The sequence below is a fragment of the Harmonia axyridis genome, chromosome 1, assembly GCF_914767665.1.
Source record: "Harmonia axyridis chromosome 1, icHarAxyr1.1, whole genome shotgun sequence".
NCBI classification, from domain to species: Eukaryota; Metazoa; Arthropoda; class Insecta; order Coleoptera; family Coccinellidae; genus Harmonia; species Harmonia axyridis.
Genome location: NC_059501.1, coordinates 23,099,821 through 23,112,731, shown reverse-complemented (window position 1 = coordinate 23,112,731; position 12,911 = coordinate 23,099,821). Strand labels below are relative to the sequence as shown.

The 12,911-nt window shown below is 33.2% G+C and overlaps 2 protein-coding genes across 3 annotated transcripts in view; both read right to left on the bottom strand.

Annotated features, from left to right (window-relative positions):
• Window positions 1–12,484, bottom strand: part of LOC123671689 (regulator of G-protein signaling loco) — a 51,561-nt gene extending 39,077 nt beyond the window's left edge. The window contains exons 1-2 of one of the 2 annotated variants that reach the window (XM_045605653.1): window positions 10,990–12,484; window positions 9,419–10,378 (exon numbers count right to left, since the gene is read on the bottom strand). In XM_045605653.1, coding sequence (XP_045461609.1) covers window positions 9,419–10,378; window positions 10,990–12,342 — 2,313 coding nt within the window. In that variant the 5' untranslated portion in view covers window positions 12,343–12,484. The remainder of the gene's footprint in view (window positions 1–9,418; window positions 10,379–10,989) is intronic. The other variant, XM_045605652.1, reaches the window with a different exon arrangement.
• On the bottom strand, window positions 486–2,624 carry LOC123671690 (tigger transposable element-derived protein 4-like). The gene is made up of 2 exons (XM_045605654.1): window positions 1,878–2,624; window positions 486–1,817 (listed from the first exon to the last, which is right to left on the bottom strand). The coding sequence occupies exons 1-2, from the start codon at window positions 2,270–2,272 to the stop codon at window positions 596–598; spliced, it is 1,617 nt and encodes a 538-aa protein (XP_045461610.1). The 5' UTR covers window positions 2,273–2,624; the 3' UTR covers window positions 486–595.
• Window positions 12,485–12,911: the final 427 nt, after the last annotated feature.

The following is a 12,911-nucleotide window of genomic DNA, read 5'->3' as shown; positions in this document are numbered from 1 at the left end:
CAGTCAACAAATCTTGTTTCCCAAAATGAACTATCAAATTTGACATGAAGCTCGCGGAAATGAAAACATATCAGTGATAAGAAATTTCACTCAATTCGCGAGTATCTCCACAAAGAACGCACTTCTTATCTCCCATAGTGAATCAACGTTTCATATTAACTCAAAATATATTGAAATAAATACCTAAATATATCAGAAATTCAGAAAACAAATTTCAAACGCGCCAAACGACGTGAAACGACCGATGACACTATAGGAGAGCAAAAGTCGCCATACCTTGGATTTCAGCAGGTAGATACAGAAAATAATAAAAATTCTGCTTATTATAAATTCGACAATTAAGAAACATATCAGATTCCAAATATTCAATCGGGAATCAAAAAAAAAAATTGCATATACAGTCGAACCTCTATAACTCAAACTTGAAGGGAAAGCGAAAAAAGTTCGAGTTATGGAGAGTTCAACTTAGAGAAATATCCAACACATACTTTCCAAAAAAAATTTATTACCTCATAATAATAATATAACAAACTAAAATTCATTTCTGATAACTTGAATCATCCAAACTAGAATATGATCTTAAAACAATAACGAATTAAAAAAAATCAGTTATTAAAGTTTGCCTAAATGTTTTATTGTTTAGACGATAGGCTTCAAATTTCTTGCTTATTTCGAATATGAGAGTTAAATCGTCATCAGTTGCAGCCTCATTCATTGAAAACGCAAGCCGAATGGTTTCAATTGCTTTAGCAACTTCAGCGTCAGAAGGCTTTTGTCTTGCAGCTCCTACACTGTCATCTTCATCGTCATCTTCAGGTATGGTCTCTGAAAAATTTTCCAAGTCTTCTTGTTTATTGTTCACATATTCCAAGATCTCATCCTCTGAAGGATTTTCACTTGTTATAAGATCCACGTCCACATTTATATATTCCTCCAAAGAAACCTTATCATCAGCATTCAATACCTCCAAACATTTAAAAACAGACTCTTGGAGATCTAAAGCTACCTTTTGTTCACTGGTCATAATTTTTTTCAATTCTGATAGCGGCAGTTCGTCTTCATAGTCATAGAAGTTATGTGTCCCAAAACCAGCCTTTCTGAAGCAGTTTTGAATAGTCTCCTGGGTTAAATCTACTCTCCACACTGCCGCCGACGTATGAATGCAATCCAAGAGATCAATTTTGGGGATAGTGCCATTGGACTCAAATCCATCTAGTACTGTTTGTAAGATCCTGCGTTTATAATGAAATTTGAAACTTTTTATAATTCCCTGATCAAGAGGCTGTAATTTTGATGTCGTATTGGGTGGAAAAAAAATCAACTTTATTGCCTTCAATCGATGATCGATATTTGGATGAGCAGGGCAGTTGTCAATCAGTAATAGAACTCTACGATTTTGAAGTTGGAAATGTTTGTCTAGATTCAACAACCACTTTTCAAATATCTCACTCGTCATCCAGGCCTTTTTGTTACTGTAATAAGTAAGGGGTAAACATTTCACTCCTGCGAAACATCGTGGCTTTGCGCTTTTCCCTATTATTACAGGTTTCAATTTCTCACTGCCACTCATATTTGCTGCTAATAAAAGAGTCACCCTTTCCTTGGATAATTTGCCTCCGTAACATTTTTCATTTTTGAAAGTTAAGGTTTTATCTGGTAAGCATTTGAAGAACAACCCAGTCTCATCTGCGTTGAAAATATCGTCAGCTTCGTAAGGAGCTAAAATTGTAGGAAGAACATCTCGAATCCAGTTATCACACTCTTCTTGATTAACAGCAGCACTTTCCCCACACGCTTTTTTTTGCAATACACCATGTCTAAAACGGGAAAAATAAACATGTACTCATGTATCGAACAGAAACAATAAGAATCATTACCTTTTTTTGAATTTTTCAAGCCATCCCGAGCTAGCCTTGAAATTTTCATCTCCCAATTTTCTGGAAAAATCTAATGCCTTCTGTTGCAAAATGGGCCCTGAGATTGGCAAATTTGCTTTTCTTGAAGCTTCGAACCACTTGATCAATGCAGTGTTCACTTTCTTCTTAGGCTTATTTCGCTTCACTACACAAGGGTTATTCACTTCTGCACCAAACTTAGCTATTGTATCTTTGTTTTTTATTATAGTGCATAATGTACTTTTCGGAATATCATATTCTTGGCAAATGATTTTTCTGTTGACACGATTTTCCACTTTTTTTAAAATTTCTAACTTCTTTCCGATCGTTAAAGACTTCAGTTTACGCGGCTTCGACATCTCACCAACTCCAAACATATTTCATTCCAGAATCAGATTGGTGTTATTGTTATGATGTTTCATTCGCGGTATTTCACACTTGGTTGGGGGAATACCCTAAAATGTCGGTAACGCGAGCATCTCAGCCAGCTACGCTGACACCTTGTGGCAAGAAGCCAAAACTCCGATTTGATTGTTTTCGAATGTTCGACTTAAAGAGATCTTTACTCTGAACGGACGCATCATTGAGTTCGAGTTGAAGAGGTGTTCGAGTTATAGAAATTCGAGTTATAGAGGTCGAAATACAGGGAATTTTCGAGAATGTGAAGGGAACGCTCAGAGAGTACGAGTTGAAGAGGGGTTCGAGTTATAGAGGTTCGAGTTATAGAGGTTCGACTGTACTTCCTCTATCTATGATTATTACTCTATGCGTGGAATTCAATGACGTTCTCTGATATAAAAACCAGACAATTCTTGAATCGCAAAGTTTTAAATACTAGTTAGATAGATTTGAAAATTATCAAGAAATCAAATTGAATTCGTAGTGCCTACATTTTCAATTAATTCTGAAATTTCACGATTAAACGTGAGTTAGAGTCAACCCGACAAGTTTCATACAGTTTATTCAGGTAAAGATAACGTTAAACTCACCTCCTCATCTCAAAGAATCCCTTCAAGTTATAACGATAAATAACAAAAACAATAAAAAAAATTCAACGGCCAGTCAGCAATACAGACAAAAAAGCAAGTACAACTAAAACTTGAGCCGATCGAAACTCAAATCAATCAACAAATCCAAACCACGAATCTCCGATAGTCCCAATATAAATATTTACCCGAATCAAACAAGAGACACTCACAGGCATATTTCCATAATTCCAGCACAATTCAACGCTGACCCGTCAAGGTCTTTGTTCCAAATTAAGTTTTAAACTGATGATATTGTGTTGTGATCCGCTTCGTCTTAAAATAACTAACTTTGTGAGAAACAGGACGTAGCAAAACTTTTGAATGGCATTTCATGGGTACATTTTTCGAATAAAAAGGCTAGTTATGAAAATTCTTTCATTTTTTGTGTTCTTTTCAAAGGTTGAAACATGCAATACGTTTTTTTACAACTTTCTAACGAAACAAAATTTTTTAACTTAAAAATATGTGTTGGAAATAACAATTCATCGAAAAAATGTTTAACTCTTGTGTCTGTAAAAGCAAGTTTCTTAATAAAAAATTAAATCCAACATGGTTCATGAACGGATATTATTTAAATGGGATCTAATAAATCTAGTAGGTGGCTGATATACCTAATTTATTTTGTTTTTATTGGAGCTCGATCACAGATCTCCATTCCTTCATCTCATCAATAATTTCAACAACAAAAAAATATATTTCTAAATAGTTTCCTCATTTTTGGAAGCATGTAACTTTCCAAGGAACGGCCTAAGATCCCTTGTTTACATGAAAGATCTTCCCTTTAATTTTCGGCAAGAATTCACCCCCTGAAAATTTTCACACTCATTTAGAAACACCCTGTATATTTTTCTCAGCAGAAAGCATTTAACATAATGAATACATATTTTTGGACTTTTGAACCATTTGAAATATAACAAAGGAAGGATAAGTAAGAGTTCTTGCAGAATTTAAGATATAATGTTTTCAATTTTTTCTCCTATTACAAAGGCGATTATTTCGAATAATGAAACAAATTTCAGATATGTATTTAAATTTTGCTCCAAACGATTGGAATGATTGAACAAACTATAGTATACACATACGAAATTATTCATAACTGACAATCTATGCAAGATAAAATTGTAGAATATGATGTCACGGTATAATTATATTCGAAAGAAGATATAATAAAAACCAAACAATTCCTGAATCGCAAAGTTTTAAATACTAATTAGATATATTTGAAAAACATCAACTACGTATGTATATTGAATTCGCAGTGCCTACATCTTCAATTCATTTTGAAATTTCACGATTAAATAAGTAGAATAAACCATATAATCCATTCAGATAAGGATAACGTAAAACTCACCTTCTCATCTTATCGAATCCCTTCAAGTTAAAACGATCAATAACAAAAACATGAAAAAAAAAAAGAATACAACGCCCAGTCAACAAAACAGACAAATAACCAAGTAAGCAACTAAAACCCAATCTGATCGAAACACAAAAACCAATCAACATAATCCAAACGAACGAATCTCCCCGACAGTTATACAACATAAATATTTACCCGGAATCAAACCCGCAACACTTACAGGCATATTTCCATAATTCCAGCTCAAATCAGCGCTGACCCGTCAACTTCGCCCATAAGAAACGTCGAAGAAAACCAAAATAAACACACACACACACACGCTCGAAAAACTCTCCCGAGCGTCTTCGATGATTCACGCTGACTGAACGCAAAACGCGCGGCGATAGACGACGTCGTCGGAGGCGTCTCGCAGGAGCCGACCTCTCCGTCGAAGGTTCCGCACGGGTAGTCTTATCTTGTCGGAATTCCCTCAGAAAAAAAGTAGAGGATGAATAAATTTGCGAAAAGCTGGCGATAAGAACGAACGTCGGTTCGTTTGACCTACTGAGCGAAACGAGTAGTTTTTTTACCAAGGGGGACTGCGGAGAAATGCTTCCCAGTAGTTCACTGGGTTCGTTTTTCCATGGAGAGGATAATCGACTTCGGAGAATGGAAATGTGAATAGCTGATGTGGTCAACGACAGGTCCGTCTCTTGCAAAATGAAAAGTCGAAAACGAAATGAAAAGTTATGGAATAGTTATTTCTCTAATTCTGTGGTTATTCCGTTCATTCTCTCACATCTTGTAGAACAAAATCGTGCGAGAATATATCAGAAACGCACAGTTTTCATGGTTATATTTTATTATTCTATGTTGGCACTCCGAACTTTCCGCTACGGCTTTATCTGTCAATTCATCAATTTGGCTTAAACAAATCAGTTTTGCCAACCAACATTTTTCAATGCAAAAATCACTAAATTATATTTATGGAAATATTTCATTAATTTCAACGAAAATGCAATGAATTAGAGAAAATAATGTATAATACTCGTACAGAAGGCTCATTCTACCACTCGTTCATTCCAAAGAATATCAATGCCTTCTGCACTTGTATTATAAATAACTATTATAATACAAGTGCAGAAGGCATTGATATTCTTCCACGAGTTCAAAATTCAAAAACGAGCCACGAAGGGGCGAGTTTTTGAATGAGCCTTCTGTAAGAGTATTATACATTATTTTCTCTAATTCATTGCATTTTCATTGAAATTAATGATATATTTTCATAAATATCATTTAGTGATTTTTGCATTGAAAAATGTTGGTTGGCAGAAATGATTTCTTTAAGTCAAATTAATGAATTGACAGATAAAGCCGTGGCGGAAAGTTCGGAGTACCAACATATAATAATAAAATATAACTATGAAAACTGTGCGTTTCTGATGTATTCTCGCACGATTTTGTTCTACAAGATGTGGAAAAATGAACGGAATAACCACAGAATTAGAGAAAAGTAGTGAAGGTGGTTTGGGATTTTCAATTTCTCTTCATACTGTTCAAATACTGAATTTCATCAGTAATTATCTTCAATGATAGTTATTTTATTATCACTTTTCAATTATACAGCGAGATGACAGACGAAATGAATTTATTTCGAAAAAATACTCGGGCACGTCAATTTTTGATTCGAGGGGGACAATTTTTACGATAAAATTCCCAATCATATCGCTTCAAATCTAAGGGCCAGTTTCATAACCCATCCGAAAAGGTTCCGCTTGGTAAAGACCGTTTCATTGGAAAGTCTCCTTCAAATGGAGCTTGAAAGTGGCTTCGGTTTCATGAACATATTCCGGCCGTCTTTTAGATAAAGCTTCGTTTTATTCGTAAGAATTGAATTTCCTACGGTTGGCTCTGGCCAGTCTGAATTTGGTAATATTTCTTAGAAATTCAAATTTTGTTGAATTTAAATTGAAATTGAATTGAAATTTTGTGTATACAGTGAAAGTAAATGAAGGTCCTTAATTTCAAAGATGATAATTCTAACGAAAAAAGTTTGTATGCTAGAGAAAAATGTGAGATGGAAACGACACAACAGAATGAGGTTATGTTTTGTAGTCATAGCATGCGTGAAGAAAAGTATCCCTTTCTTGCCATAAAAGGCCAATATCGGGACTTTATGAGGAAGGACACTTCAAACTTTTTGCTAACCTCAAAATTGGTTAATGAAAAACGTTTTAATGAGACAACTCAGGGAAAACGAGACTTTACTTTCGTTTATGAAACTGGCCCTTAATGTTAGAACACCCCTAAATTTTGAACAGGAAAAATGGAGTGGGTGATACCTCATTTGAAAGGTCTTTCTATCCCGAATTCAGCATATTAATTTTTTTTTTTTCATTTGATCCATTCGTCTTAATAAATATGATATTTGAATTCAAATTTTGTACACAACTGACCATTCCTTTAAGCATGCTAAATGAATTAATAAAATTCTCACCAATTTATTATGGGGTTATGATAAAATCGATAACATACACTGGACAACAAAATAATTACTGTTTATTACTTTCATCAACAATAAAGGTGAAAATGGTTCATTCCCTAGCAGAAAGACTTGAAATGATTCCTTTATTTTTCAAAAATAACGAATAGCGAAAATCTCAAAACATAATTATTCAATGAAGTGGACCCTGAAAAGCAAGTCCATAGAAAGTACTTTTTAGAGCTTGTACAGAAATTTCAATTTTTTCTCTGGAGTCATCTGAAGAGCAAAATATACGCTAAACAGATAGTATCATTGGCGACGAATTATATGTAGAAGAATGTAGAAAAATAACGTCAATCCTAATGCTACATAACCTTAGGACTAGATACGATTCTGTGTATGGGCGAAAGAGGAGGACAGTTTGAACATTTATTTAATTTCTCGATATCCTACTATTTTACAGTGCTGCAGCAATTATCTAAATTGTTTTTTCATCGTAAGTTCTCGGAACATATCTTTATTTTCTTCTACTGTTCCTAAGATGAAAATATTATTGTTGATGGAAGAAATTGATAGTATTTTGATGTCTGCTATGAAGTATCATCAAATCTACAGAATAGATGAATAATAAATTCAAATGATTCCACAGCATGCTTGACGGAAAAACCAAAGTTGTCCAAAATTTAAATATGAACATTTCGAAAACCAATGGATCAAGTGAAAAAAATTCAATATGCTGAACTCGGAATAAAAATACCTTTCAATAGAGGTATATTTTACCCCATCTTCCCTGTTCAAAATTTAGGAGATGGGGTCGAAATACTAAGAGCTGAAACAATATGGATAGGAATTTGATCTGAAAAGTTGCCCCCAACGTGTCCGAGCATTTTTTCGAAATGAGTAAATTCCGCCTGTTGTATTGTCTGTTTCTTTTTCAAAAACCCACCCTGTATAAAAACAATTATTTCCCTGCACAGAAGCTTCTTCAGACTTCACATTGTAACACTATCATTTATACAGGGTGTTCTACAAGCTCTATGACCGACTGTGACAGATGATAGCTGTACTCGTTCTGAACATTTTTGTTCCCCTATGAACATAGGTTCGATTTAATTTTTTTGAATTCTTTTAACCACTAAACAAAAACGAAAGGGACCTATGTCATTGCAAAAAATGTTCTAAATTAGCACAGCTATCATCCGTCAAAGTTTATCAAAGATCTTGAAGAACACTGTGTATGTATAGAGAAATATAGAACAACAATTTCAAGCTTACCCAAAATTTATGATTATCGCCCACACATCTTTGCCTTAGTACATATTTGTATAAATTTTTTTGTGAATGTGAACTGCGAAAACACAATTTTCTTCAATGATATCAAATCTTGGTTATCGAAGTAATATGTTAAAAGATAGGAAACAAGATAATATGATTCAGTTATCCTGTGTGCTTTAGACATTTGAATTGAAAAAATATTCGTAAATAATTAATTTGAAAGTAAATAAATATTGTTTCAACGGCAGTGACACAGTGTACAATCAAGTATGACTAATTGAATTGGTCAGATAGAAATTACTTACATATATGCAGTCTTCAGATAATAGATGAATAATAACAGGAAACGCGTGAATTATTTTAATTTGGCTGGTTGAATTGAGAATCATTCTATGCAACATCGCCAAATTGAAAACACTTATAGCAAATAATATAATGACAGTAATCCATATCATTAAACATTTTTCATTGATATTACTGTGAGGGGTTGAAGGCAGAAGTTTTGTTATTTGGAATGGAAAGCTACATTCATTTTATTCATTCACACATTTACTTCTGATTTTCCAAAATGCAGAGAAACAAGTATTGAAACTTTTCCTAATGATAAAGTCATATTGGCTTTCATGACAGCAACATTGGATTGGCAAATGAATGATAAATAAAAATGAATAGGAAATAACAAAAGGAAAATCCAAACAGATACACGACAGGAACAAAGGAAAGGAACGAAGTCCATCTACATATTCGAAGAATAATAAAATCGAAAGAGAAAATGACAAATATATAGAATTTCATTTAGACACCAGAACCTGAACATGAAAGGGACTCATCAAGAAGAAAAAGCAAACTAATTTTAAAATCAATGAAATTAATTGGCTAAAAGGAATAAACTCCCCACTTGATAACAAAATATTGCAAATATCATACAAATGTGGTGGTACAAAATAGTTTTCTGGAAGTGTGGAAGCAAATCTAATATAGATATTGTACATAGAATATAATCTTATCTGAGATTCAGATGTATATTTTTACATTGCGATGTTTAGTTTTTATCATAAATTAAGAAAGAAAAATTTCTTTTTCTTATTCTTTTCAGGACTGTTTTATTTTGAATATTCGTTAGTACTGATTTGAATCGAACATTCAGGTGAAAACAATTTGCAAAAATATTGATTTGTTGGAAATTCTTGAAAATGAGATTCTCATTCAAATTTTTGAGAATGTAGCGCCTTCTCATAAGAGGTTGCTTCTTTTAAGACTTTCGAATACTTACAAACAATTTAATACTTCTAAAGAATGCTGAGAAAAAAATATCCTTCACCATCTAATTTCAAAATGGTTAGACTATTTAGTTTTCATCTACTGAAGCTACATATTCAAATGAAGTTTCGAAACTCACCATGTAACAAGTCATCCCTTCTTGTGACCTCACATCAGGTTCACTCCTAGCGATCTGCCTTCCCTCATGGCTGCTTCCTCTATTAGAAAAGAATAAATCATTCAAACTGCCATAGCCCAACTGTTGTCCGAAATCCATATTATTCAATTCTTCATAGCTGTAGTTGGGTTTTGATGTTCCACACTTCTTAGGAGTCAATTTCCTTTTGTTATTACCACACTTGTTCAAATCGTCACAACTACTAGCTAATTTTGGGGTATGTTTAGCTTTACGTTCAAAGAAAACTGCACTGGGAGTTTTAAAAACACTCATAGAGTTTCCCAATTCAATGCTACGTGCACTGCACATCGATAAACTATCTGCTGACTTCTTGAATTCAGAATCTTCCCTATTATACTTGGAATAAACACATTGGTTTAATCTATCAACCTCCATTTCATATGGAACATCTATTGGTCGTTCCTGAAAACTATTCATATTGCACTGATTGAAAGACAAGTTATTTCTGGTCATTTCTAGCTCATTAAAATTACTCTTGATATCAATTTCCTTGTATCCTCCAGCCTTGATGTTTTCATGCCTTTTAGGACTATTCCCAATACAAACTTCATTAGTCTTAGTGTTGTCTTCAGAACTGGTGAAACTTGATGGTGAAACATTTCTAGTCAACTTGTCGAAAGAGGATCTACAATTCAATTTTTCAGAATTGGAAAGATTATTCAGCTGTCCTTCTATTTTATTGCTGTTTTTAGTGTTTTCCACCTTTGATCCACCGAAACTATTCTTAATGCTTACACCTTCATATGATTTTATAATTTGGACATTGTTTAATGGTTTCTCATTATTCAATACCATTTTCAATAAAGCATTAGGTTTTGTTTCTTCTGAAGTCATACCATAAATTTCTGAATTTCTGAGCATACTTTCTCTATTTTCGACATTTTCTTCTGCAATGAAATTCTGAAAACAAACAGAATAGATAACAGATCTATTAGTGGTGAATATCAAATGATTGCTGTGCAGAATAGTTTCATAACATCCAATGATGAACTCCAATCAATACTATTTATTATTTATTTTTTTTCGAATATCCTCAATTAAAATTCATTGCAGTATTAAATCAATTTAATCCCAACATATTTCATAATGATACAAGTCAAATTGTAAGTCTGAATATTATCACACCTAATGCCGGGCTAAGTGGAATATTTTTGAGAAACATACAGAAAAATAATATAAATTAATATTACTAAATTTATAGCGCATTCGACTGAACAGCTCTTGTTCGGTGCTGGAGCGTTTTAGCTGATGTGATTCGACAAAAATTTGAATTAATTCGCACTGGTGCAGCCAGTCGAATAACTCCATTAGTGGCTATGCAATAATAAGGTTATGATGTGAAAAATTAAATCAATTGATTATTCATTACTATTTGATGCAAAAAAATTGTTCAAATCATTTAATATAACACACCTACTTCGAGATACAATTGACAATAATTTCCAACATTAAGTCCAAATATTAAGTTCTAAGTGAAAAATGTTTTAAATTCTATAGGTTATAATACTCACATGTTTACTAGTTCCTTCCAAAGGTCTTGCTGGAAACTCTACCAATACAATTCTATCACTTATTGAATTGAAATCATCCCTGAATCCAATTCCAGAATCTGAATTGCTCGATGCACTAGGTTGTGGTGAATTAGCCAGCAAAGGCACACCTCTTTCTTCTATATTGAATTTAACAGTTTGCAAATCACACTGTAACTTATACATGCTTTGTATTAAACTAACAATATAAAGTGAATCCTTGGGAAATTCCAAACAACGTCCTGATATAGGATCTATACTACAAACAATATTGAATGCTTCTGCTTTTCGCAAATGAACATTATGATCTATAAGCTTAGGATCTGTTACAAAAATATGGCAACTATTAGAAATATCAATATCTGAGTTAGACTTTTTCATATTCATGTCTAGATGCCAATCATCGTTGTTTTCTTTTGTATTTGAATCGCATATTGCACTAGTGACTAAACCAAAATATCTTGAATCCTTATCTCTAGCAGATCCAACATAAACAACTCTATTAGTTGGATATATAGCCAAAATATGATTAGAGGAATTCTTCAAAGTTAAACAAGTAGGTAGAACCGTCATGAGAATAGCTGTTGGGTTTCGTTTTTCTTGCCTTAATTTTTTTATACAATTGCATACTGTCTGAAGTCTTGTTTCTGGTGAAAGTTGTTTCGGCATCTCAATGGTACCAAGATATCCAACTAATGCTTTATATTCAATGGGACCTCCTTGATCTTCGATAGATAATCCTTTCAAATGGCCATCAGATGAAAACTGTTTTGGCATTTCAATTGCTCCCAGATATCCTGCCAATGATTTATAATCTGTAGAAACATCTTGATCTCCCATAGTACTTGATACATTCATGGGAATTATGGATTCCTTGTTGCCATTTGAATATTTCAGAATGTAATTATGGTTAGCATTTTTCAACACGGCTAAACCGTCATTACTTTTACGATTAATAGGTCGCTGTGTTCTGCTAGGTCTTGGTTTATGCTTTGGTTTCCTGCAAGTTATTATACGATTCACATCTAGATCTTCATCACTACTATCAGAATAATAATTTTCAGCTATAGTCATTTTGATGGGTCCAACACAACTGCCTATTAAATTCACTACAGCATCATGTGTAGTTTTAGAAACTGATACATCATTTACTGAAATCAAAAAATCACCAGCACGAAGTCCAGCTTGATCTGCAGGTGAATCTTTCACAATACAACTCAAAATACAAGGCTGCTGTCCTGAAATTGTGAAACCAAAACCATTTGGTCCTCTAGCCACCTCTACGGTTCGAATTCCGTAATTCGGCCGTTTTTTTCTACGCCTGCTAGGATGCATTTTGTATATAGGTCAACAATATTTGAAGAATTACTTTTTCATAAATATTTTTGCTTCGGGGTCACTCCCCCACGTCATTTAAAACTTGTTTGTATTTTTAAACTGTTATTCATAAATGTTTTCAATGACATTTCCATCTGTCAGGCCCTCTTTCGGAAAATAGTTCAATTCAGTACTTTCTCTTTGAACATTTTTTCCAAAGAGTAATTCGGACTAATGTTGGGCAGATGTCGCAATTGCGCCTGAAGCAGGACAACAATGATAAATAAATTCCTTTCCTTTTTGGGTATTTTGATTGTAAAAAAGGATTTCATTGATGAAATTATATTTTAGGAGTAGATTTTACTTATTTGATTTATGATACAACAGTTTTACATATTTTATTATGACAAAATGGTTATTTCATCCGTATTTATAATATTCAAAAGTCTCAAATAATAAATAATTGATAAAAACCCATCATAAGTATATACTATGTACATGTATATATGTACAACATATTTATTTATGATGAAATATCCAGATGCATAGAAAAGAATAAATACAGATGATGTCAAATTATCTATGGC